The 27945-nt window shown below is 40.9% G+C and overlaps 3 protein-coding genes across 10 annotated transcripts in view; 1 reads left to right on the top strand and 2 right to left on the bottom strand.

The window, feature by feature from the left end:
- The window catches only part of TMEM67 (transmembrane protein 67), a 67882-nt gene extending 67401 nt beyond the window's left edge, over positions 1-481 (bottom strand). Inside the window, 1 exon segment of the mRNA XM_017847336.1 lies at positions 202-481. Coding sequence (XP_017702825.1) covers positions 202-424 — 223 coding nt within the window. The 5' untranslated portion in view covers positions 425-481.
- A 14619-nt stretch (positions 482-15100) lies between these two features.
- On the top strand, positions 15101-27891 carry RBM12B (RNA binding motif protein 12B). The gene is given in 4 exon segments (XM_017847337.1): positions 15101-15260; positions 15445-15512; positions 19667-21952; positions 21954-27891. Coding segments are annotated over 2 exon segments (2979 nt in total). The 5' UTR covers positions 15101-15260; positions 15445-15512; positions 19667-19694; the 3' UTR covers positions 22675-27891.
- Positions 26793-27945, bottom strand: part of CIBAR1 (CBY1 interacting BAR domain containing 1) — a 30207-nt gene continuing 29054 nt past the window's right edge. For all 8 annotated transcript variants that reach the window (XR_001880532.1, XR_001880534.1, XR_001880531.1 and 5 more), the window contains one exon: positions 26793-27841. Coding sequence is in view for 3 of the 8 variants with exons in the window: in XM_017847342.1 (XP_017702831.1) it covers positions 27749-27841 (93 nt within the window). In the remaining 5 variants the exon portion in view is untranslated. The remainder of the gene's footprint in view (positions 27842-27945) is intronic.

A 27945-nucleotide genomic window follows, 5' to 3' on the forward strand; every position in this document is an offset into this window, starting at 1 on the left:
AACAATATATATGTATTCGGGCCAGGCGCGGTGGCTCACGTCTGTAATCCCAGCACTTTGGGAGGCGGAGGCGGGTGGATCACCTGAGGTCAGAAGTTCGAGACTAGACTGATCAACATGATGAAACTCCATCTCCAGAGACTAGGGGTCGACCAAGGCGGGAGTGTTACTTTTGCCAGGGCCCACCTCAAACCGTCTTACCTCGGGCATCCTGCCTCTGGTTAGCTCCACACGGAACACAGGAGAGCGCGGAGATATCAAAATACTGGTTGTTGTCGCACTTCTCCGGCTGCTGGAAAGGGAAAGAAAAGGTCTGGGCCTGTAAGAAGCGAGGGAGGGACAACAGGAGGAACACGGTCACGGCCCGGGCGGATAAGAGGGACCAAGCCGCCATTGCCACCTCAGCCCCACCGCCCGTCGCCATGGTACCGACGCTGGAAGCCTCACAGGCGTCAGCCCCCCATCAGCCTCTGCGGCAGCTCCGCTGAGCTGATTGGACAACCCAAGTCTGGGTACCGGAAGTCACTGCTGGTGTTGCTTGGTTGCTAGGTTACCAACCCTGCGCGAAGTTGGCAGGTCCAGTAAAGAGTGGGTTAGAGGCCGGCTAACCCTGAAGCCCAGCGGTATTTTCAAAAGTGTATAGAGTTCCTCTACTTACGATAGGGCTGCCCCCTCCCCTCAATAAACCCATCGTAAATTGAAAATATCATAATTTGTCGAGTTATATTTACATCAGAATTTATTCAGACTAGGTAATTTTCACGTTAAAGGAAACATGACTTGTAGTTTAACAATTTGATGTCAAAAAAAACCCACTGAGTTAAAACTCAGTGAAGGATTACTATAGCTCAAGCACTGAAAAAATAAAAAATCTTTCCTGCCAGGTTTGAGCATAGGAAATCATGTATGTGAGACAAAGTAGGAAACGGAAGAAACCATGTTTGCTCATTCTGTTGCCAGCGGAATTTCACAAAGCCCCTGACTCAGTGACTGAACACAGTCCTCCAGAAGAATGCCCTGAAGACAGTACGAGGATAGAGCACAGGTTTCCAAAACTGTTGCTTGAATCACTTCATTTTCTAAAAAGACACGTTCAGTGATCATAGCTCTTGCCTCTTCCTGTAGGTAAGATAACATCTGACAGGATTAAAGATTATGCCTCTGTAACCTATAATCAGATGTACTCTCCAACCAAAATTTTGATGAGATTTTGCTCCAGTGTAACTTCTGAGCATGTTTAATGTAACTTTTGAGCACATGCAGAATTCCATCCCTTGATAATAGAAACTGTGGGCAGAACCGCTGCTTTGGAGCAGTATAACATAAACTCTTTGAACGACTCCCCAGTGTTGCATTCCTCAGTAAGACTCCGAATAAAACTAACTTTGAGTCTTTAAAAGCCTTATTTTTATCTTTAGTTGACATGTATATAAAATGAGATCACCTTTACACCTCTTGTGAATAAAAGAATCTAAGCCTGGTGCTGTGGCTCATGCCTCTAACCCTAACATTTTGGGAGGCCACCGCAGAAGGATTGTCTGAGCCCAGGAATTCAAGACCAGCCTGGGCAACATAGTGGGACTCCACCTCTACGAATAAAATTTATTTTAATTAGCTGGGTGGGTGGCACATGCCTATGGTCCCGGCTACTTGGAAGGCTGAGGCAGGAGAACCATTTCAGCCCAGGAGGTCAATGAGCCCAAAGGCTGCAATGAGCTGTGATCGTGCCACTGCACTCCAGCCTGGATGTCAGAGACCCTGTATCAAAAAAAAAAAAAAAAAAAAAAAAATCCTGGACAAATACATGGAAACTTTTAGAGTTAGAGACCACTTGCGAGTCTAAGGTAGAAATCTAGAGTCTAAATTGGAGCCATGGAGGAAAGGAGAGGCAGGAGAGGATGAATAAAGGAGCTATTCAGGAAGAAGAATTATAAGAATTTTATGATTTGGACATAGGAAGTAAAGAAACAGAATCAAGGATAACTTCCAGGTTTCTGATTTGGGTGGCTGGGTAGATAGTTGTGATATTAAAGGAAGATACCTGTGGCAGATAGCTTCTAAGCGAAAATTTATTGGATAAATAAAATTTTAAGGTAGAAATGAAAGTTATAGGAATATTTAACATGGTGGGGCGCTGGGGGGTGAATAATAACAGAAATAATAGGTATTAATAGCTTGTTTTTGTTATCAAGCAAATGAGCTCTGTATCCAATGTGCGCACAGAAGCCAATACTGTGTGGCACAAGCTTTTGAGGAAAAAAAGGCTTTATCTGCACAACTGTTCAGCAAGGATATAGGAGTGCATTCAAATCTGTCTCCCTGATTTGGCGTCTGGGGTAAACTCATGGGCTTGGAAAGCCAAGGGAAAGGATTTACGAATGTGTCCTGGCAGGCTGATTGGAGGACTTAAAATTTGACCATTTAGAAAAAGGTACGTAGAGGCCGATTTTAGGCTTGATCCTCCAGTCAAATGAACCCATCACTTTTGAAAGAGTTCCAAGTTCAGGTTCCAGTCATGTCCTGGTCTTCTTGGTTCCAAGGAAAGGATTCATTGGTTTTGGGTGTTGTTAGAGGTCCAAGCTTTTTCTATTGTACATGCCTGGGCTACATGATTTGCAGTTTTTGGCTCTGTTATATCTAAAAGGTAACACGATATTTTGTTATCAACAGAGTAGGCCCAGTTTGGGCTAGTCCCACGGAGACACTTTTAATGTGTCCGGTATTACAATATCTCATTTGATCCTAAATTGGGACTGTTATCATCACCTTTAATTTACATGAAATAACCAAGGCTTCGAAAGTATAAGTGACTCTAAGGTCACACTTAGTTCATGGTTCTAACCCTGTTAATTTGACACCAGAGCCCATACTTTTCTTCGGTTTGTTGTTGTTGTTGTTTAATTTAGGTTCAGAGGTACATGTGCAGGTTTGTTATATAGGTAAATTGAGTGTCTCCGGGGCTTGGGGTACAGATTATTTCCTTACCCATGTGATAAGCATAGTACCCAATAGGTAGTTTTTTGATCTGTACTCTCCTTTCACCCTGCACCCTCAAGTAGCACCCAGTATCTATTGTTCCCTTCTTTGTGTCCATCTGTACCCAATGTTTAGCTCCAACTTATAAGTGAGAACACACAGTATTTTATTTTCTTTCCTGTGTCAGTTTGAGATAGGAGGTTGGCAGGACCGATTTCACAGGATAAGGTCATAAAGACCTGGCTGATAAAACAGGATAGGTAAAGAAGAGGACTGAAACCTGCTAAAACCAAGATGGTGACCAAAGCGACCTCTGGTCATCCTCACTGTTCATTATATGCTAATTATAATGGATTAGCATGGTAAAAGACACTCCCACCAGCACCATGACAGTTTGTCCATGCCATGCCCACTTAGAGAAGTTACCCTATATGGTCTAACAAGGGAGGACACTCTGTTCCAGGAACTCCCCACCTTTTTCCTGGAAAACTCATGAATAATCCACCCCTTGTTTAGCATATGATCAAGGAATAACCATAAATATACTCAGTCTAGCAGCCCATGCCATTGCTCTGCCTATGAAATAGCCACTCTTTATTCCTTTACTTTCTTAACAAACTTGCTTTCACTTTATTCTGTCAGATTGCTCTTGAATTCCTTCCTGCATGAAGCTGAGAACCTACATGGCCACTCAGGCTGAACCCTAATTTTGAGGTTTGTTCTGTGACAAGTTCGCTTTGGATAATGCAGAGCCCACACTCTTAAGCCCTATTTTTTATTGTTGCCTTTGAATCTCTGGATGTGCTTTTCTGGGCAGGAATAAAGAAAAGCTAAAGGCAAGTAAGTTCAAGACAAGATTAATGAATTAAAATATTACAAAGAAGGTGAAAAACAGAAGTGGAGGTTGTGCAGAAAGGGGAATTAGTGAGGTTCAGATCTTACAGCTGGGGTACTTTGTGTGGTGAACCCTGTGCTTATTCCCAATCTCCAGACACTTAGTGCCCTTTTGATTTGTTAACCTTTTGTGTGTAACTTGTTTTTTACTCACTTGAAGTCTTCAGGATGTTCCTCTCTGTGCCCCACCTTCTCATTTTTCTTAATTTTACAGTGATACATCTGGGCATGTTTCATTGTCATCTTTTGTGTGGAACACATGTTGTAACGTTGCAATCCAGCAAAGAAACTCATGACCTTTAACACTGGGAAATGATTTCTTCTATTAACTATTCCTTTGAAGACTTTCTCTCTATTTTTTTTTTTTTTTTTTTTTTTTTTTTTTTTTTTTTGCCTTCTGGACACCCTATTTTCAGATACTAGACCTCATGGACTGTTCCTCTAATTTTCTCAGATTATTTTCCATTTTCTTTTTTCTTTTCTTTATTTCGAGACGGAGTCTCGCTCTGTTGCCCAGGCTGGAGTGCAGTGGCGTGATCTCGGCTCACTGCAAGCTCCGCCTCCTGGGTTCATACCATTCTTCTGCCTCAGCCTCCCGAGTAGCTGGGACTACAGGCACCTGCCACCACGCCCAGCTAATTTTCTTCTTCTTTTTTTTTTTTTTTTGTATTTTTAGTAGAGATGGGGTTTCANCAGGATGTTCCTCTCTGTGCCCCACCTTCTCATTTTTCTTAATTTTACAGTGATACATCTGGGCATGTTTCATTGTCATCTTTTGTGTGGAACACATGTTGTAACGTTGCAATCCAGCAAAGAAACTCATGACCTTTAACACTGGGAAATGATTTCTTCTATTAACTATTCCTTTGAAGACTTTCTCTTTTTTTTTTTTTTTTTTTTTTTTTTTGCCTTCTGGACACCCTATTTTCAGATACTAGACCTCATGGACTGTTCCTCTAATTTTCTCAGATTATTTTCCATTTTCTTTTTTCTTTTCTTTATTTCGAGACGGAGTCTCGCTCTGTTGCCCAGGCTGGAGTGCAGTGGCGTGATCTCGGCTCACTGCAAGCTCCGCCTCCTGGGTTCATACCATTCTTCTGCCTCAGCCTCCCGAGTAGCTGGGACTACAGGCACCTGCCACCACGCCCAGCTAATTTTCTTCTTCTTTTTTTTTTTTTTTTGTATTTTAGTAGAGATGGGGTTTCACCGTATTAGCCAGATGGTCTCGATCTCCTGACCTCGTGATCTGCCCGCCTCGGCCTCCCAAAGTGCTGGGATTACAGGCGTGAGCCACTGCACCCAGCCTCTGTGTGTGTGTGTGTGAGAGAGAGAGAGAGAGAGAGAGAGACGGAGTTTTTTTGCACTTGTTGCCCAGGCTGGAGTGCAATGGCACCATCTCGGCTCACCACAACCTCCGCCTCCTAGGTTCAAGTGATTCTCCTGCCTCAGCCTCCCGAGTAGCCGAGATTACAAGTATGTGCCACCATGCCCGGCTAATTTTGTTATTTTTAGTAGACACAGAGTTTCTCCATGTTTGTCAGGCTGGTCTCGAACTCCTGACCTCTAGTGATCCGCCCACTTTGGCCTCCCAAAGTGCAGGGATTACAGGCGTGAGCCACCAACCTCAGGCTTCATTTTTCATTTTATTTTGTTTGATTCTACTTTCTGGAAGATTTTCATGAGCTTATCTGTCAAACATTGCATTGAACTTTTCATTTCTTCTATTATAAATTTAATTTCTAAGAGCTCTCATTTGTTTTCTGGCTATATCTTAATTATGGTATTTTTGAATTCTTCCATGCTGCAATATTTTATTTCCCGGAGTACATTACAAGTAGTGTTTTAAAGTTTTCCTCTGTTGCATAATCTGTTTCTTCGAAGTTATGTTTTGTATAAAAGGCTTTCCTCCTAAATCTGGTGATCTTTTGCCATTTACACACATACAAACGTGGGTGGCCAGGCGCAGTGGCTCATGCCTGTAATCCAGCACTTTGGGAGGCCGAAGCAGGTGGATCATCTGAGGTCAGGAGTTCGAGACCAGCCTGGCCAAAATGGTGAAACTCCATCTCTACTAAAAATACGAAAATTAGCTGGGCGTGGTGGTGCATGCCTGTAATTCCAGCTACTCAGAAGGCCGAGGAAGGAGAATTGCTTGAACCCAGGAGGTGAGGGTCGCAGTGAGCTGAGGCTGTGCCATTGCACTCCAGAACGGGCAACAAGAGCAAAACTTTGTCTCAAAAAAAAGAGTAAGTACACTGACAAGCTAATTAGAAGCTCTACAAAGATAGGAAGGGCTTGTTGACCAGGCAACAATCTGTAGAGTGACTTGCCTGGGTTGTTTCTTAGGGCACTCCCTCATTCTTCCTGTCCCCTTTCCCTATCCTATTGAGATGATCAAATTTCTCAGAAAGATTCTTCTCCTTGGAGATTTTAATCCTGGGTGTAATATTTAGAGGGTGTGAGTTTCATCATTCACATGATGCCTTTCTTTTACATATATTAAATAGAATCCCTGTTCGCAAATGCACTGAGAATAAACTTTCAATCTTTTGTTGGAGTGGGAGAGAGACAGGCTTCTAGGTATTGGAAGGAAAGTGCTTTGAAAGTTGATGTTCAATCACTTCTGTTTTCACTCCCCTCCACAAACAGAAGATATTATTGTCTCCTAAGCCTTTGAGGACTTCTCTGGTGCATATAAGATTGCTTCTTAGCTCTTCCTACTGTTAATTTAGGATTCAGCTCTCTTGGATCCACAGAAGAAATTATCACCTATCCACTTGCTTCCTGCTTGCAAAGTTTTATTGCTGTTCCTCTTACCCTATTCTCTTTATTCTTGTTAGTTTTTGTCTTTTCAAAAGTTTCTTCTCTGTTATTTATTAGAATGTCCAGAAGGAGTGGAGATAAATACCTGTGTTTAAACTGTCACATTAAACTGGAAGCCAAAATAACCTGTTAACCTGTCTTCATGAACATACTCTTACCACTCTCTAATCTATTCTCCATACCTCAGCTGGAGTACTCTTTTGAAATGCAAGTCCTAATATATCATCTGCCTGCTGTTTTTCCGATGGAAAGATCAAAGTCCTTAACATGAACCCTAACCCTCAGCATGGTCTGACTTCTCCTTGCAGCCCTGCATTGTCCTGTGTGCTCCTGTGCTCTGTACCTGCACTGGCCTTCTTTTCCTTCCCAAGCCTTTTCACTTCTCTGCCTGGACCACTCCCTCCCCTTCCCAGCAATTTCCTTTTATCTTTTTAACTCCTCCTTTCCAAGCAGCTCATTCATTACTTCCTCGGGGAACATCTCCCACCCTTCCTGACCAGGCCAGGCTCTCCTGTGAAATTCTTTCAGAGTACCATGGACTTCTCATCCATAGCACTTATCACTGTAGTAAATTCACATTTAGTTGGGTAATTCTTTCATTAGTTTTACTTTTCAGAACTGCAGGCTTTGTGAAAGCAAGGATCGTGTGTGTGTGTGTGTGTGTGTGTGTGTGTGTGTGTGTATGTGTGTATGTGTGTGTTTTGGTCACCACTGCCTCCTTAGCACAGCACTGTGCTTGGCATATTGTAAGCATTTATTTCTGTCATTATTTTATTTTTATTTATTTTTGTATTTATTTTGAGAAAGGGTCTCTGTCACTCAGGCTGGAGTGCAGTGGGATGGACGCAGCTCACTGTAGCCTCCGCCCCCTGGGCTCAAGCAATCCTCCCACTTTAGTCACTCAGGCTGGAGTGCAGTGGCATGGACACAGCTCACTGTAGCCTCGGCCCCCTGGGCTCAAGAAATCCTCCCACTTCAGTCTCCTGGGTAGCTGAGACCACAGACAGGCATGCCCACCTAATTTGTGTATTGTTTGTAGAGATGAGGTTTTGGCACATTGCCTAGGCCTCAAACTCCTGGACTCAAGTGATCCTCCTACCTCAGCCTCCCAAAGTGCTGGGATTACAAATGTGAGCCACCACCCCTGGCCAATTTTATTTTGTTTTCCTATTTTTTCTTAGAGATTGGGTCTCAGGCTGTCACCCTGGATGGAGTACAGTGGTGCCGTCATAGCCTACTGAAGCCTTGAACATCTGGGCTCAAGCAATCTTCCTGCCCCAGCCTCCCAAGTAGTTGAGACTACATGTGTGCACCACCACACCTGGCTATTTTATTTTTAAAATTTTTTGAGAAGCAGGGTTGGGGGTGTCTCACTATGTTGCCCAGGGCTCACCTGAAACTCTTGGACTCAAATGAACCTCCTGCCTTAGCCTCCTAAGTAGTTGGGATTATTGGTGCGAGCCATCACACCTGTTTTACATTGTAAGCATTTAATACACATTTTTTGTAGTGGAAAAAATAAAACGTGTCTCATTCCTTTCCTTTAGTTTATTGTCGACTTCCAAACTGTGAGGGGAACTTGATGTTTTCTTCTCTCATTTCATCACAAGGAAGAGGATAGAGGGCCAATATGGGTTTGGGTCCAGGACAACAGAGCCTCTGAAACTGCCTTTGCAAAGATTATGACAGTGAGAGAAATCTAACGTGGCTTCACCCCATCTTGCTTCTAGCCTCACAGGCTGGGGGTGCTCATTCCTGGGTGAAGGCCAAGCTAACTATGGGAGGAATTTAGTTTCTAGTTTAACTTGAAAGCAAGGATGATAATAGCCCTTTCCTAAAACTAACCCCTCTTGCTCAGGGCCCAAAAATTGCCCTTGTGAAACTAATGAAAGGGCACAAGATTAAGATTATGGGAGGGGCCTGAAATTTGCTAAACTGTAGATGCAGTTTCTATAATCCCTTATTGCTCAGGAGTCATGTGGCCAGAGGTCACAAGATTTGTGACTTCCTCAATTGCTCCCATAGAAAACACCACTATTGTAAAACCTATGACTGGTCTTTTGAGATATTTTTCAGACTGACCCCACCTGGATTCATGACTCATGACTCAATTGGTCCTATGCCTGCCCCCGCAACCCGTCCCCCACATAGAGGTGTACTCAGTGCAAGAGGATTGTTTTCCAGTCCTCTATGATTTCATCCCCAACCAATCAGCTGCACCCATTCCCTAATCCCCTGTCCACCAAACTATCCTTGAAAAACCCTAACCTCCAAACCTTTGGGGTGACTGATTTGAATAATAACTCCATCTCCCACATGGCCAGTGTTGCATAATAAACTCTTTCTGTACTGCAATCCCATGGTGTCAGTGAATTGGTTTCATCTGTGCAGTGGGCAGTAGAAACTTCTCAGGCGACCACATCTCTGACCACTGTCCTAAAGGACGGAAGATTTTTTGTGTCCATATGACATGGTCTTTGTCAGACAGAGTAGGAACAGGGCACAGTTTCAGCTCACTGTCACTTAGAGTACTCTTTCATGCATTCCCACTGATCACAAAATCCATACCACTATCACACTGCTAAGAGTCCTTTTACTTAAAGAATTCCAGGAACTGGCCTTAGGAGATAAGCAAGGTTGTGGAGTGCCCTACCTTGAGAAGGAATATTAAACAAATTATTTATAGCCTTGTTGCCTCAGGCCAATCCACCAGGTGGCCCATTACTCAAGATAAGCACTGCAACCAGTAATGCTGACCTGCAAACCCTAATCCTGATGACAATTCCCATGCTTTGCCTAATAAAAAAGCCCAACTGACTCTTTTCTTTGGAGAGTCAGTCAAGGAATTCTCTCCCTCTTATGCCTTGGCATAAGCTCCAATGAAACCTTGCCTGGGAAAACTTTTTTGGCCTCGTATCAATCTCTATTGCATTGAGAGCCCAAGAACCTATTGCTGTTAACATTTGAGTTTACACTTTTTGGTTTTCTCCTTAAATTCTCTCTCTCTGTAGAGTTTGTTTTTAGAGCTTTAGGTCTTCCTCTTGCTGCTTTCTTCTGTTTTATACACCTGGGATTGGATGGTACCCAGGGGGAAAGGAAGGCTAAGCAGAAGGACATCCTGTTTTACATGGGGTCTTGCCCCATTCACTAAATGGATTCACCTGAGATTTGTGATCCAAAGCTCCAGCAGTAAACCAAGAGATTTTATCCAGTATCCTTTCTACATACCTCCTTTCTGAACCTATAACATTGATAGAGTGTCAGTCAAGACCCCAGAGACAAGACTCCCATTTAACTCAGGCAAAAAATTACCCAAGTTGGAATTTGGAGGTCCTGTTCAGTTCTATCTACCACAAATCATTTGTTAATTCTGTTGAGTCTCTTGAATCTAACTTCTGTCACACACAACTGACCAGACCAAGCTCCTTTATTTGATCAGCAGTGTCCAAATCATGCTCCAATAATCCCTAGGAGTTTTGTAGTTGCATCTCTGAGGACCACTGCAGGAGACAAGTTGGCAAAGAGCATGAGGGACATCAGAGAAACATGCTATGTGACTTTCTTGGTGCTTTACTACGTGTCTTGCTTAATGTTTATATGTATATGTGTGGGTGTGTGTATATGTGTGTATGTATGTGTATACTAATTTTATCTACACAACAACCCTATTATTATCATCTTCCTTTGATACATGAAGAAATTAAGGCACAGAGAGATTCAGCAACTAAAGTGATATAGGTGACAAGTAGAATAGGCTTGGAACTATGATATTCTGATTTCTGAGCCAGCTTTCTTGATTTCTACTTTATACTGGAGTTTACTGTGTGCTGAGGATTGTGCTGAATGTTAATGACTTCATTCATTTTTCATGACTGCCCTGTACAGTGGGTACTATTATCTTTACTCTTTCTCTTTTTGCTTTTTTTGTTTTGTTTTGAGACAGAGTCTTGCTCTGTCACCCAGGCTGGAGTGCAGTGGCACGATCTCAGCTCACTGCAATCTCTGCCTCCCCGGTTCAAGCGATTCTCCTGCCTCAGCCTCCTGAGTAGCTGGGACTGCAGACATGTGCCACCATGCCCGGCTAATTTTTTGTATTTTTAGTAGAGACTGGGTTTCACCATATTAGCCAGGATGGTCTTCATCTCCTGACCTCATGATTCGCCCGCCTTGGCCTCCCAAAGTGCTGGGATTACAGGCATGAACCACTGAGCCTGGCCTTATCTTTACTCTTTCAATGAAGAAATATAAGGAATTTGTTCACAGTCATGGAGTGGCAGAGCTGTGTTCACACTTGGGTCTGCCTGCCCTGAGAGCCCACTGACTTAATCCCATTACACACACATCTTCCTGTGTGTAATGACTAGTGGATTGTGTGTGCTTTCTCCTCTGCTAGAATGTGAGCTTTTTGAGGAAAGAGGACAATACCTTTTTTATCTTTGTCTTTCAGGAGCCTTAGCAAGGTTCTTCTTCTTCTATCTTTGTCTTTCAGGAGCCTTAGCAAGGTTCTTCTTCTTCTATCTTTGTCTTTCAGGAGCCTTAGCAAGGTGGCGGTTGTTTTTGTTGCTCTTTCTTCTTCTCCTTCTCCTTCTTCCTCTCCTTCTCCCTCTCCCCCTCCCCCTCCTTATTCTCTTCTCCTCCTCCTCCTTCTTCTTCCTCTCCTCCTCCTCCTCTTCCTCTGCTGCTGCTGCTGCTGCTGCAAATCCTCCTCCTCCTCCTCCTTCTTCTTCTTCTTCTAATGGAACTGTGGTACAGAGGACTTAGCAAGGTTCTTGACTCATAGTCAATGATGCTTAATAAATGCTAGATTTGTTACCTACACAGTGGGTGGATTTGTTAGCTTGGAAGGTGACAGTCCAATGACCACAACCAAGGAGGATTTAACGAGGGGATTTCATTACTTGCAACAAGTAAAGAGGACACTGGGGATAGTTCCTAAAGCAGTGCTTCTCCGAGCAACACTGAAAACAGTGCTTTTATTGGGCTGGTTAGCTCAGTCATTGTATGTACAGGTGGAGTAAAGGCAGCAAAGACACAATTGTCGATCATGCTTCTACATAAGTTGCATGTATAGAAAATGGTGAATAAGCTCTTCCCTGGGCGGGGATTTTAGCAGGGTAGTAAAGGGAGTTGACCAAAGTTCATCTTCAACTCAGGCATTTCTGGATCCGAACGGTTTTGTTTTCTTTTCTGGGGCTGAGCTTCTTCCTCGAACTTTTTTGAAACAACAAGAATGCAAGGTGAAACAGTTATAAGTGGGTACTTTTTCACAGTGCATACTCAAAACCCAGGACCTTGGGTTACAAATTGACTGGAAGTCAAGGTATGGAGGCTCTCAGAGTAGAAATCAAGGAATGAGTTGAGAAGATAAAGGTCCCAGAAGTTGAGAAGATTAAGGAACTCTGAGACCAAGTGATAAAAGGCTCTTCGTGTGGATGCTAAAGACGGAGGAAGGGCAACTGAAAACTCTCTGACACCAAAATTGTCCATGAAGAGTGGGTGGTGGTGCAGTGTGGCGAAACACCCGGAAGGCTAATTATCCAAGCAGAGTCACAGAATGGCCACAGCTCAGTGTGGTCACCATGTTTAGGGTCTAGTCTTCTGTTTCTCCATTTGAGAAACTTAATTTTCTCTCGATTTCCCAAAATGATTAGGTTTTCATGCTGACACACCAAAGGCATAAGAAACTGTTCAATAACCAGAATATCATGTGATTATGCTCAAATTACCTTGACCAGAATTTTCTTGTTCTGATTATAATGGTATGATCATCTAAGAAAGGCAAGGGGCAGAATAGAAAAGGCATTCAGGCGGGGCGTGGTGGCTCACGCCTATAATCCCAGCATTTTGGGAGACAGAGGCAGGCGGATCACTTGAAGTCAGGAGTTCAAGACCAGCCTGGGCTACATGGCAAAACCTCGTCTCTACTGAAAATAGAGAAAAACTTAGCCAGACATGGTGGCACATGCCTGTAATCTCAGATAATAATGAAGCTGAGGCACGAGAATCCTTTGAACCCAGTGTGCCAGGATTGTACCATTGTACTCCAGCCTGGGTGACAGAGTGAGACTCTGTCTCAAAAACACCCAAAATGGACAGACATTCAATACAGTGTCCTCGCTGGAGAAAGTCTGTGTGAATAGAAGGAGGCTGGCAATGCCTGTCAGAGCTTGCTCAGGGGACAGGGTCTGATTTGAGCACACTTGGTCAGGTGAGTCCTATAGTAAGTGGTCATTAAATGACAGCTGTTATTTTTGTTAAGATGAGTGAGGATGTCTCCAGGGAGCCTTAACTGAGAAACACCTTTTGAGATTAGGTAACTCTTGTTCTATTTCTTAGAGTATTGCTTCTGTATTCTTGTTTGAAGGAGTCTGCCTCTGAGGACAGAGTCCTCTTTCTGTGCAATACAGAGTAATGGCTTCTGCAGGCAAACAAGTAGGGTTCAATTTTGCCTGGCTTTTTGTGCAAGCTATGTAATCCTCCATGCCTCAGTTTCCCTTATCTGTAAAATAGGAATAATAATAGTACCTACCTCCAAAAGTAGTTGTAAAAATAAATTGAGATCATGCATATGTCCTGGCACATAATAAATTCTCAATAAATGTTAACTTTTTTTTTCTTTTTTTTTTTGAGACAGAGCTTTGCTCTTGTCACCCAGGCTGAAGTGCAGTGGCATGGTCTCGGCTCACTGCAACCTCCTCCTCCTGGGTTCAAGAGATTCTCCTTCCTCAGCCTCCTGAGTAGCTGGGATTACAGGTGCCCGCCACCACACCCAGCTAATTTTTGTAATGTTACTAGAGACAGGGTTTCACCATGTTGGCCAGGCTGGTCTCGAACTCCTGAACTCAGGTGATTCACCCACCTCTGCCTCCCAAAATGCCGGGATTACAGGCGTGAGTCACCATGCCTGGCCAATAAATGTTAACTTTTAAGGTCATGTTCCTGAGACTGCAAGGCCAGGACCAAACTATGGATTACCAAGGTAAATGATATCTAGTCAATGAGCCTAGCTCTTCAGAATGACATCCTCTGCTTCTCTATAGATCACCTTGACATTTCAAACAAGTCACAAATACTTATAATAGTCTCACTTATTTACATATATCTGAGACATACATATTTACTGAACGTTTCCCACAACCCTACTAGTAGTATCCCCATTTTACAGATGAGGAAACTGAGGCACAGAGAGGATAATTTGTCCAGTGAGTAAAAGATGGCTCTCATTTGTGTTAACCATCTTTTTATTTACTTATTAAACTACCTCTTCTTTCTTATAATCTTATCATTCAAGAATGGGTATTTTGCAGTGAGAAAGGGATCCACAACTCACTTTTTGTGTCATCTGTAACAATGTTTTTAAAATGTACTTTCTGCTTAACGAGCTTTGAATCCATCCACAAACGCATCAAGTAGCTATATAAAGTGGTGGACAACTTTGTTATTTGCATATGATAAAACCAAACACAAGGTTGTTCACCAGCTATTATGTAGCAGGCATCACAGAGTATACCTGTAATAGTGATTTTTCATTACTTAAATTTCAGTACTGGCTCATCTGTTCTCTTGTTTCAAAAATCCAGAAGATGGGAACAAATTTATAAAGACACTTTACAAGGTTATTAATATCTATAAAACCGACTAAGCATGCATTTATTAAGCCCCCAGGTGTTGGGATTGTACTTGGTGAACATCTAAGGCAGTAAAATTACCTTTTCTGTGGTATTCTACGGTCTACAGGAGCTTTTTTATTTTTATGTTTTGAGATGGAGTCTCACTCTTTTGACCAGGCTGGAGTGCAGCGGTGCGATCTCGGCTCACTGCAGCCTCCATCTCTCGGGTTCAAGCGATTCTCCTGCCTCAGCCTCCCGAGCAGCTGGGATTACAGGCGCCCGCCACCATGCCAGGCTAATTTTTTTTTTTTTTTTTTTGTATTTTTAGTAGAGACAGGGGTTTCGCCCTATTGGCCAGGCTGGTCTCGAACTACTGACCGCAAATGATCCGCCCGCTTCGGCCTCCCAAAGTGCTGGGATTACGGACGTGAGCCACCGCGCCCGGCCACAGGCGCTTTTTAGAAGATGCTTTACGCCACACAGTAATGCAACACTGAAAACACAAGTCGCCTTTTCTCTGCTTCTGCATCTCTTTCCTTAACTTCTGGAAATCTTGAAAGTTTGTCCGCCGTACTTCCACAGTTGTCTACCGAAGATTCTCAGTACATCTACCATGTGAGCCTTGACTGTGTCTCCGAATTTCTCCTGTTGCAAATCGAGGTCCCTGGACTGGGCACAATCTGGGCATGTGCAGAAGCTCAGCCAACTCGGGGCTCCGCCTCCCCTCCTCTAGCGAGGGGAAGCGGGTGAGCGGCAGCGCGCGTGCGCAAGCGTGGTGGTGGGTTACGCCTGGAGAGCGCATGGGCAGAGAAATCTTACGTCCGTTTGTCCGGACCGGAGGGGCAGTGGGCGCCATCTTCTTCTAGGCTCACTGAGGGCTCTACGTGTTCTGGGGAGGCTGCTGCGACGAGGAGTGCCCTCAGCCTCCGGCCTTGTGTGTCCGGCTCGGCAGCAGTGGTGTGTGTTTATTGCCAAGTGCGAAGCAGTTCCCCTCGGGGCGCCGGGGGCGGGGAGGGCTGGGCGACCAAGTCGGAAGAACGGGGAAAGGCGGGACCGGCGGCCGCGCCAGTATCTAGCGTAGCTCCTGCCGTTAGGGCACCCTCTTTTTTTGCTAAAACACCGACTCTCCCTTTCCCGTCAGCTTCCATGTGGTGGTGTATGTGCGCTTCCCAGGGATCTTGAGAGTGAAGATCTCGAAGGATTTCATAGGTATTTTTTTTCTTTGCTATGTCATCGTAGTTTGTAGTGGCAGAAAAGCGCTGCAGGCCTGGCTCGTTAGGCTTGAGAAGGGCAAGTGTTTTCAGTTAGATTTGGGGGCAATTCACCCTCTGGCGAGTTAGGGTGGAATGTTTGCCCTTGAGACGGCGTGACGGAAAGGCACAGAGGTTGGGCGGTCCAGGTTAATTTGAAGGCTGATTTTGGCTGAAAGTCTGGCAACAACATCGGATCCCACGTAGCAACTTTGGCCTGGCGCGAAAGAAGGAAGCTCTGACCCCTGGGAGTTGTGGACAAAGGCTTTGGGCTGTAGAATGGATGCCTTCGGATGATTCCCGTTTGAGGATGTTGGGAGAAATCCTGTGCCGTGTGGATTCGTCTTCATTTACAGTTCTTCTTAGGGACTATGGCTCTCATTGGTCATTCCTTTGGTTTTTATTTTAAACATCTACATTATAAAAGGTGGATCATCATAAAGAATAATTGTGGGTTGGTGTAGATTATTTTCTCCAGGGGAAACTCACGTTTAGAGTGTGAATATGCTACATCATGACTTTGGGCTTTACGAATTAGTCGCAAAGAGTTAAAAAAAATTCTCTCTCTCACCATATCTGGAAAGTGACTTTTTCTTCGCTAGTTAAAAATCAAATGGATCTAATGAGATATTACTTATTCAAATTCTGCCTCCCTCCCGTTTCCCTCTCCCTATCCCGTTAAATCTTGATTAGAAGATACACATTACATATTGTTTAGCTATAATGGTGATTAAATGGGATGAATCGTTGTATAAAAATAGAAGTTATTTAAAATGCGCTTTAAGTTCACTGACTTAAGTGACCTTTTAGGGACCCACTTTCTTATTTTCATAGAAATTTTAACAGATTATTGTCTTCAAATGAACACAAAGGCACAATAATACTTTTGCATTCATAACTAGAAAATGCAAAATTTTAATTGCAGACTAGGGTAATTTTCGTGTTTTGCTTTTGTGTAATTTAGTGTGTTAAGAGCTGAATTTCTGGAGAATTTGCTTAAAGAAATAGCATGTTGGAACCACAGAAGTGCCCATTTTGAGAGCTGGTCTTTTATAGTTGGTCTCCAAGGTGTGTTACTGTGGAGGCATAAATGGTACATTACCCTACTGTCTCAAGGGCAGAGAGGTTTAAGCATTAGTTGTGTTTAACTGTGGCAAATGAGAGTAAGCTTTTTAAATAGTCTGCTTGAATTGGAATTCATGAGATTTGTGCTCATGAAACTACTTAGTTAAAAGATCTTACTAGAGATTTTTTTGAATTTGAAATATAATTATTCCTTGAAATGTCTCTAATTTCTCTTGTAGATGAATTTATGTTCCCAGGGTAAATCCCTTTAAATTTTTAAAAAAAGCTTAGGAGAGACAAGAATATGTATATCTTACAGTGCTTTCTAAAATACCTTAACAGTAAAAGAGTAGCTAAGCCAATTTGCATAGGAAGGAGTCTTGGGACTTTAATATGGATAAGCATTCCAGAAGCCATTTATAGTTTTTGTTGAAGTGTTTGTATGGATATTGGTTTGTTGAAGAAAATAGGCTTTTTTTTTTTTTTGGTTGTCATTGTGCAAATACTTGAATAGCAAACCTCATTAATATTTTTCAGATGTAGAATGTGCGAAGTAATTTGATGTCTTTGCTAGTTTAGCTTCTAGTTAATCTATGGACCCTTTTTAAAGGAAAACAAACAGACCTCAGTGAATATATCTTCAGACCCCCACTTTGGGGAACAGTGGTACTTAAGTGTAAGTACTGGATTCTCGATTAACGTAATATTTATTTGTACATTGAAAACATATAAATTACGCCAGGCACAGTGGAGCATACCTGTAAATCCTATCACTGTGGGAGGCTGAGGCGAGCTAATTGCTTGAGCCCGTGAGTTCCCTACCAGCCTGGGCAACATGGTGAAACCCTGGCTCTACAAAAAATACAAAAATTAGCTCGGTGTGGTGGTGCACACCTGTAGTCCCAGCTACTTGAGAGGCTGAGGTGGGAGGATTACCTGAGCCTGGGTAAGTCTAGGCTGTAGTGAGCCAAGATCGCACCACTGCACTCCAGCCTGGGTAGCAGAGCGAGAGAGACCCTGTCTCCTCCACCAAAAAAAGTGAGTGTAAATTATAATTATTATTTTGACAAGTCTTCGTGAAATAGTTTGGGTATCCCTGAAAGTATTAAACACAAACTTCTTTAAAAAAAAATACATTGAGATTTTCAGTAAACTGGTAATCCCAGTATTCCAGGTTAATTTTTACTTTTACTTTCTACATCATCATTTGGGTTTCCTTAGTAGAGTGCAGAATAGTTGTTTGAAATGGAAATCTGCTATTGGCATTACTAATAAGATAAATAGCATTTTCTGTTTGGCTGAGAAGAATTTTACCAGTTAATATTTTTGCAGTATAAGGAGTGCTATTGAGATTTTTAACTTTAGGGATATTGTAGTATTTGCCTTAATTATACTGGTGTTCTGAAATTTGGTTCTATGCTCAGACGTGTGAGCTGTTTATGTAGACCTTTAAATTGTATCCAAACAGTAGCCCATAGGTTTGGATTTATTGTTTTAAAAATTGATTTTTGAATTTCAGGCTTTGCTGTTTTATTCATTTATTGTATAATTTTGAATGGTTGCCTTAATTTGATTTGGTCTTATGTTTTGAAAGGGAGGAGAACAGCACGAGAGTTGGATATAAATATGTACTAGATTTTGAATTTTCATGTGGCAAAATGATTGAAGGTCTTTTTTTAAACTTTTGGTATTGAGATTTTACTTGTAGAACAGTTTTTTGAAGTAGATGTAAAACTTGTGTACAGCAAAATGTATAGACCGTAAGGATAGAATTCAGTAAACCTTGATAAATTTATACACCCGTGTAACTACTACTACATTCAAAATATATAACATTTCGGTCACTCCTTTTTTCATGCTACTTCCAATCAAGGAGGAGTTGTTCAATTTTCAGCAAGTTTTAAATTTTTAAATAATTTTTATATGTCTATTTGGATATTGTATCTCCTTTTTGCAGAAGGATGATTAATTTCCCCTTGGAACAAAATACCATTTTGTAACACCTGTAATTGTGGTTCCTTATACTGCTTCACTTTTGATAGGTAATTCTGAAATGGATATCCTAATCTGGCGTTGTTTAAGATAAATTACAGGGTTCGAGGATTAATTATATTTCATTTTCTTTCCACAGTTAAGTTGCTTTTACAGAATTAACAGGTCTCCAAGAAATTGTAAAAAAGGTAAGATATCCAGAGTTTAAGGCTTTTTACAGAGGCTTGACAAAAAACATGTGAAATAGAATAGTACATCTAGGTACCCATGGCTTCTGTTCCCTTTTTTTTTTTTTAAAGACAGGGCCTCACTCTGTCACCCAGGCTGGAGTGCAGTGGCACAGTTGCAACCCATTGTATCCTGAAAATTTCATATTGGGCTCAGGCAGTCTTCCTGCCTCAGCCTCCTGAGTAGCTGGGACTACAGGTGCATGCCACCCTGCCTGGCTAATTTTTTCTTTTTAGAGACAGGCTCTCGCTCTGTTGCCGAGGCTGGTCTTGAACTCCTGGCCTCAAGCAATCCTCTTGCCTTGGCCTTCCAAAGCCTGGAATTACAGGCGTGAGCTATCATGCTGGCCCTGGCTTTTGTTCTCTGTGTCTGGCCAGTGGTAGGCAATTTATTATCATGAGCAGAAATTACATACTAACCATAGATGACTTTTCTAAATATGTAAAATTCATTGCAGTTGATAAAATAATCTACAAAGCTGTCATGTTTCAGTAGAAGATAAGATTCTAAATGAGTCTGAAAGTAGTTTGGTCTTCTCGTGAAGCAGCATTTGGCAGACCTACAAAGGAAGATTTGATATTTTTGATGTTCCTATTGTATAGAATAGGTGATACGAAATGTTTCTTCAAGGTAGTTGGTTTATTTGTATTTTTAGATGGGAGAAAGTTTTCTTTAATAATTAGATATGATCAGTATTTTTGTGAACTTGTATCTTGTTTTCATTTATAAATGTTGAAGGAAGCAGGAACCAGGTAATTATTAAGCTTAGTTTGGGCTAAGGTACTTCAAAAATAAGACTTGCTATTATGTGTACCTTTTTGTCTGCAGGTCATTATTGCTGTGGTTTGAACTCAGCATGGCTGTAGTCATCCGTTTACTGGGGCTTCCTTTTATTGCGGGGCCTGTGGATATTCGTCACTTCTTCACGGGATTGACTATTCCTGATGGAGGAGTGCATATAATTGGAGGGGAAATTGGGGAGGCTTTTATTATTTTTGCAACAGATGAAGATGCAAGACGTGCCATAAGTCGTTCAGGAGGGTTTATCAAGGATTCATCTGTAGAGCTCTTTCTTAGTAGCAAGGCAGAAATGCAGAAGACTATAGAAATGAAAAGGACTGATCGTGTAGGAAGAGGGCGTCCAGGATCTGGGACTTCAGGGGTTGGCAGCCTGTCTAATTTTATTGAGTCTGTTAAGGAAGAAGCAAGTAATTCTGGATATGGCTCTTCAATTAATCAAGATGCTGGGTTTCATACTAATGGTACAGGACATGGTAATTTAAGGCCGAGAAAGACAAGGCCATTGAAGGCCGAGAATCCTTTCTTGTTTCTACGAGGTTTGCCTTACCTAGTAAATGAAGATGATGTACGTGTCTTTTTCTCTGGTTTGTGCGTGGATGGAGTAATTTTCTTAAAACATCATGATGGCCGAAATAATGGTGATGCCATAGTAAAATTTGCTTCATGTGTTGATGCTTCAGGAGGTCTTAAATGTCATAGAAGTTTCATGGGTTCAAGATTTATAGAAGTAATGCAAGGATCAGAACAACAGTGGATTGAGTTTGGTGGTAATGCAGTTAAGGAGGGTGACGTTCTTAGGAGATCTGAAGAACATTCTCCACCAAGAGGAATTAATGATAGACATTTTCGAAAACGGTCTCATTCAAAATCTCCCAGAAGAACACGTTCTCGTTCCCCTCTTGGATTTTATGTTCACCTAAAAAATCTGTCCCTCAGTATTGATGAAAGAGATTTAAGAAATTTCTTTAGAGGTACTGATCTGACTGATGAACAGATTAGGTTTTTATATAAAGATGAAAACAGAACAAGATATGCCTTTGTCATGTTCAAGACTCTGAAAGACTATAATACTGCTCTGAGTTTACATAAAACTGTTTTACAGTATCGTCCAGTTCATATTGATCCAATTTCTAGAAAACAAATGTTGAAGTTCATTGCACGTTATGAAAAGAAGAGATCAGGGTCAGTAGAGAGAGATAGGCCTGGACATGTTTCACAAAAATACTCTCAAGAAGGTAACTCTGGCCAAAAGCTGTGCATCTATATAAGAAATTTTCCATTTGATGTTACAAAAGTTGAAGTGCAGAAGTTCTTTGCAGACTTTCTTCTTGCTGAGGATGACATTTACTTGCTTTATGATGACAAAGGTGTTGGTCTGGGAGAAGCATTAGTGAAATTTAAATCAGAAGAACAGGCCATGAAAGCTGAACGTTTAAACCGACGAAGATTCTTAGGGACAGAGGTATTATTAAGACTTATATCGGAGGCACAAATGCAGGAGTTTGGTGTAAATTTTTCCTTGATGTCCAGTGAAAAAATGCAAGCTCGCTCAGAGTCACATGAGCGAGGTGACCATTCTCATTTATTTGACTCAAAAGACCCACCAATATACTCAGTTGGTGCTTTTGAAAACTTTAGACATCAGCTAGAGGACTTGAGGCAACTGGATAACTTCAAGCATCCCCAGAGGGATTTCCGGCAGCCTGACAGGCACCCTCCAGAAGACTTCCGACACTCCTCAGAGGACTTTAGGTTCCCCCCAGAGGATTTCAGGCACTCCCCAGAGGACTTCAGGCGACCTCGGGAGGAAGACTTCAGGCGGCCTTCTGAGGAGGACTTCAGGCGTCCTTGGGAGGAAGACTTCAGGCACCCTAGGGAGGAGGACTGGAGGAGGCCCCTTGAGGAGGATTGGAGGCGGCCACCGGAGGAGGATTTCAGGCGGTCTCCCACGGAGGACTTCAGGCAGCTCCCGGAGGAGGACTTCAGGCAACCCCCTGAGGAGGACTTCAGGTGGCTCCCAGAGGAAGATTTCAGGCAGCCACCTGAGGAGGACTGGAGACGGCCCCCAGAGGAGGACTTTAGGCGGCCTCTTCAGGGAGAATGGAGGCGACCACCCGAGGATGACTTCAGGCGGCCCCCAGAGGAGGATTTCAGGCATTCCCCTGAGGAAGACTTCAGGCAGTCACCCCAGGAGCATTTCCGGAGGCCACCTCAGGAGCATTTCCGTCGGCCACCCCCAGAACATTTCCGGAGACCACCTCCAGAGCATTTTAGGCGGCCTCCCCCAGAGCACTTCCGGCGGCCACCCCAGAGCATTTCAGGCGCCCACCCCAGAACATTTCAGGCGCCCACCCCCAGAGCACTTCCGGAGACCGCCCCAGGAGCATTTCAGGCGGCCGCCTCAGGAGCATTTCAGGCGCTCCCGAGAGGAAGATTTCAGGCACCCACCAGATGAAGACTTCAGGGGCCCTCCTGATGAAGACTTTAGGCACCTTCCTGATGAGGACTTCAGGAGCCCCCAGGAGGAAGATTTTAGATGCCCTTCTGATGAGGACTTCAGGCAGCTCCCAGAGGAAGACCTTAGGGAAGCTCCGGAGGAGGACCCTAGACTTCCTGACAATTTTAGACCACCTGGTGAGGATTTTAGGAGCCCGCCTGATGATTTTAGAAGTCACCGCCCTTTTGTGAATTTTGGTCGTCCAGAAGGTGGCAAGTTTGATTTTGGAAAGCATAATATGGGAAGTTTTCCTGAGGGGAGATTTATGCCTGATCCAAAGATAAATTGTGGTTCAGGTAGAGTAACTCCTATTAAAATAATGAATCTTCCATTTAAAGCTAATGTTAATGAAATTTTAGACTTTTTCCATGGTTACAGAATCATACCTGATTCAGTTTCAATACAGTATAATGAGCAAGGCTTACCTACAGGGGAAGCCATTGTTGCTATGATAAACTATAACGAAGCTATGGCTGCTATTAAAGATCTGAATGATAGGCCAGTTGGGCCCCGAAAAGTTAAGTTAACTTTGCTGTAGAGAGAGAGCATTTCTAAATTCAGTTATCCTCCTTGCAGTATTGATGGAGTAAAATACATTTGTTTTAAAAAGTGTTTTTTTTTAAATTATCTAATGAAATATTTTATTTTTGACCTGTGAATAGAACAAATGTAAATAGTAGAATGTGAATCTGGTTTTCTTTTGCTTGCAAATTGCCATTAATTTTTTTTCTAATTTAAAATTACATATGCTGTTTTTTTCTTTGATGGGGAGAAAGAACTAATTCCCTGAGTTCATTCATTTTTGTTGATGTCATGGGTAAGCTTCAAGACTTATTGAAGTTGAGTTGTATTTGGGGAAGATACATTTTATATTCACTTTTTTTTTTTTTTTCATTCTGTAGTCTACATCGTTTACTCAAACTGTATAAGGAAATAGTGACTGTTCAGGTTTGGCATTTTCATTGCTACTTGCCTGCAGAATTAATGCCCTCTTCCTTGTCTGAGATATTACTGTGTTAAGTGTCCTGTTAATTATAAATAGTTCAAAATGGACAGACTGTCAACTTGAAATTTACTTATGTAAAAAGCTTAGGTGATTCTTAGGGTTTCCATGTTCATAACTTTACAAAGTTTTATAACAATAAAATTGCAACTTAATAGAACAACTAACTTGTATTTGTATAAAAAAAAAAAGAATTGCAGCTTGATACTGTGAAGTTTTTCAGTAACTTCATTAAACTATATTTATGATGGGAGGGACCAGACATTCTATAGTAATAATGTATAGTGCTGTGTATAATTCCATGGTTTCTTCAACATCTTATCAACCAAATAAGATTAATACAACATACGCAAAAGACAGTAAAATAAGAATCTAATTATAGGTGCAAGAGGACTCAGGCTTATGCTGGAAAGAATCTGACAAATGGTATAGTTTTCCTAGGAAGAATTTACTGATGAGTCACATAACTTGCATGTAATGTTAGGTTCTCATTTTTTAGCTTCAAAACTTTGTGTCCATGCAAAGACTCCATAACTGTTAAGACTTGTGTGGTTGTATTTTGACTTCTTTGATATTCAGCATTTAGTGCGTACATTTTTGCAAATAGGGAATTTGATTTTCTGTACCCATAATAATATTTATGGCTAACATTTATTAGGCACTTATTATGTGCTAGGCACTGTAAGCACTTTACATGCATAATCTCAGTATTCCCTATGAGTACAGGGTTAATTATTTACCTCTATTTCACAAATGAGATAATGAAGTGGGAGGTTAAGCAACTTGCTTGAAGTCACAGGTAATAAATCATGGGGCCAGTTTTAACCCAGACAGACCACTGACTCCAGTTCATGCTTTTGCTGCCTCACTTTTTTAAGTAGTATTTTTAATTAGGAAGACCATGCTAAAGATACTTTCAAGGATAAGTGATATATTTTCTCACTTCGGTTGTTGGTTTAAAATTAGCATAAAAAGGTAAAACCAGCATGCTCAAACATTAAGCTCAAACATTAACATTATTAATAAAAAAAACCCGAGTGACTTTAAAAGTTTCTTTCTATCCAGGATTTCTCTTGGGATACTCACATTGTATATTACTGGCTTATATTTCATAATTGTTCATTTTATTCAACATGATTGACTCTGGTTGGCCTTTTATAATTTTCATAAAACATAATTTTCCTCAGTTCTGTAATCCAGATTTTCCCCATTGAGTAAATAAGAATACAATTGAATTTGCATAGGGTAATTTAGACATTTAATAGGATATTGCATAGGTAGAATACTTTGTCAGTACTTAGTTACTACCTATATGTATTTTTGTGTTACTTTTCAGTGATTTAAAGAAATCTAACAAATCTGCTTAAATTTGTTTTGAATAGTGAATATCCTGCTCACTATGGAATGAATAAACAGGTAAATTTGATACAAAAAAGCACCGCAGTATGATTCTTTAAGCTTGTAAGTAGCTAGGATAACGTTACATTGTTTGGAATATCCAAACCAAGCACAATAAAGAAAGTAGAAAGAAATATTTTTAATTGAGCAGAGATTGTATAGATGGTTCATTTGGTCACCCATCTTGAATATATGGAAAGTTAAAAAATACTTCTCAAATACAAAGGAATAAAGCTAAGATGAAGCTTAACGTGAGGGATTACTTACTGTGGAATTGCTTTTCAAACTAGGCTGAGGTGGGATGGTGGTGGTAGATAAGAGGCCAGCTATAGTAAACATAAGCTTTGTAGTTTTATTATTTTAAGAGCCAGAGTCTTGTTCTGTTGGCCAGGCTGGAGTGCAGTGGTCTGATAATGGTTCACTGCAGCTTCCAACTCCTGGGCTCAAGCTGTCTTCCTGCCTCAGCCTCCTGAGAGCTGGGACTACAGGTGTGTGCCATCTTGTCTGGCTAACTTTTTTATTATTTGTAGAGACAGGGTCTCACTGTGTTGCCCAGGCTGTTCTCAAATTTCTGGTCTCCTGGTCTCAAGTAATCCATCCTCCTTGGTCTCCCAGAATGTGTTGGGATTACAGGTGTGAGCCATTGTGCCCAGCCTTGTATTTTGATTTTTAAATTGTGTGAATATTTCATTTTACTCCATAATATATCAGGGCTTAATATTTTTAAACTTCATTGTAAAACGTTTATTACAGAAGTGATGTCTTCTAGTTGGGAGCCATCTTTGCACATCTCTCTCCAACTCTGCCTTTAGTGATATGTCAATAACAAATTGGCCATGACAGGAGTATTTTACACCATGGAAATTGATAAATGCAGCAAATCAAGGAATTCCCCTTCTGTTGTCCCCTCAGAGAGCCAGCTTCCCAGCACCTCATCAATTTCAGTTATAAAAAAAGAATAGTAAATTTTCATGTACACATCACTCAGCTTCAGTAATTGTCATCTCATAGCCAGTTTTTCCTCTCCTATCCTCAAGGTATACCAGGTACACTGGAGGTGTGTTCTCTAGTCTGATATCCAGTGGCATTTGTCTTAAACATTTTTGTCTAGAAAGTATCTAAAAAAATGTAGATCATGTCTAGAAAGTCAATCCCACAACCAAGAGATAGGTAAAAATCATATTAGGAATGCATTTCTATTAATTTACTGACATCACTGTTAAGAGCAGTGGTTCTTGATCCATGTATCACCTGTTAAGTAGTGACCTTGCTGCCTCTGTTTTTGCAGTAAATAGCTGTTGTTTATTGAGGTGTATTAGATACTATATGATGTATAATTATGTATGAATTAACTATCATTTAATTCTGATAATCCTAGTAAATGTACTACAGGTTGAGTATTCCTGATCTGGAAATTTGAAATTTCAAATGCTCCGAAAATTGCAAACTTTTTGAGTGCCAACATGATGCTCAAAGAAAATGCTCATTGCAGCATTTAAGATTTCAGATTTTTGGGTTAGGAATGTTGAACTGGTATAATGCAAATACTCCAAAATCTGAAGAAATCCAAAGTCTTAAATACTTCTGGTCCCAAGCACTTCAGATAAAGGATACTCAATTTGTATTCCTATTTTGGAGATAAGAGATGGAGACTTACAGGCTGGGTTGGTTGCCTGTTTTTTGTTGTTGTTGCAGGTGGGAAGCTAGGAATGGTTTTTTACATTTTTAAGTGTACTTAAGTCTTAAATGGTTACATAAGTACCCGTATAATAGTCTTGAATTTGCCTCAACCCACAAAGAGTAAAAATGTTTACTATCTGGCCCTTTAAGAAGTTTGCCAACCTAGGTCTGGTCTAAATAATGAAAATTTTACATTAATGAAAGTATTTTCATGGATAGTATTCCTTTTGTTCTTAGAATATTTCTTTGAGGTAGGCAGAATGTATGTTTTATTCTAGAATTATTGTTTTATGCAGTTTTAACTTTACAAATAAGGCAAATAATGCTCAAGAGAAGTTGCTGTTTAGTAAACAGCAAAATAAATATAGTAACTGTTTTCCCCCCGAACTACAACCAAATTTAAATAGTGAGGGAGCAGTAAATATCCAATGATAATCTTGAGTTTCTTAATATCAATTTATTTAGGGTTTTAAAATGTTTTAAATATTTTACAAAAAAGTACTGAAATAACTTTGTCACTTAGGACTATTCTCAGGAAGGAGTGCTTTGTTAAGAGCCATGAATGACAAAGTCAAAAGCTTTCTAGAAATCTTTATTTTTCTGTTATGAATAATTGCATTTTCTAATTATCCCAAATGATTTTATAAATTCCCTAACTTTTATATGCCTGCCTGGGATCCATGAAATAAAAGTATAAATCCTTACCAAAAGAGAAGCATCAGAGACACTGAAAGGCTCCAACTGTTTTATATTTTCAGAAATAAAAGTGATTGTATACCCTTTTATTAACTGCATGGTAGCTTGGTAAAATTTTATAGAATTTTAATGATTTATGGTGTTCTGTGATGAGGCAACATTCCACTAAATTAGCCTTCCAAAAGTTGCAGTATCATGTATAAGTATGACAGCAGTTTTGTTTTAAAACCAGAGTCAGATTGAATGTGGCTTTTTTTACAGCTGAAATTTATGCCTTATGTGTATTCATAAAACACTGATATCTTAGTGTCACATTATCTTTACTCTTTGATTATACTCTTGAAAAGTAAATTTACTTATCAAATGATAAAGTTTTAAGGGAAAGTAAAAAAAAATATTTTTTCTTAAGGCTTCATGGAATAGAATTACATGTAATCAGAATGACTACATAGGACCCTTTTCTGGTAATGAAAGCATGGAGTCTTAACCCAAAAAGCTAAGCAGAATTGTTAGATCTTTTGGTTTCTGTCATAATGTACTATTGGAACTTCAAGTAGATATAGTACATTCATATGAAATACTTTGAAATACAGCATCTTTGAAAAAAAGAGGTACTTACACAAAAATCACCTAACACTAGGTAGGATGTTGAAATGACTGGTATGTAATTATTTTTTAAAGCCTTCATTTTTGGTCAACATAAGTTTCCTTTAATTGTTTTCTGTTTCCAGTTGGACTTCACTTTGAGGCTTAACATATCAAAGTGAGTATAAAGTTCTATAGTTTAGTCATTGTGGATTCCATGTCATTTATGATGAAAATGGAAATGTGTAGTTTACTTAAGAAAATTTTCTTCTTCTGTGACATCTAACTCTTCATCCTCATCATCATCTGCTTGTTGATCCTTTCTTAGTCGACAAGTGGATACCTGTTAAAAGTCAACACACTTTTTAAAATAAAAATACTAACTTAAAAAAATTTTACATGCTTGGTATCTTTTTATGCTATTAAAGGGCACACAACAAATATTTC

Source organism: Rhinopithecus bieti, unplaced genomic scaffold (genome assembly GCF_001698545.2).
Source record: "Rhinopithecus bieti isolate Rb0 unplaced genomic scaffold, ASM169854v2 scaffold_26532, whole genome shotgun sequence".
Taxonomy (NCBI): domain Eukaryota; kingdom Metazoa; phylum Chordata; class Mammalia; order Primates; family Cercopithecidae; genus Rhinopithecus; species Rhinopithecus bieti.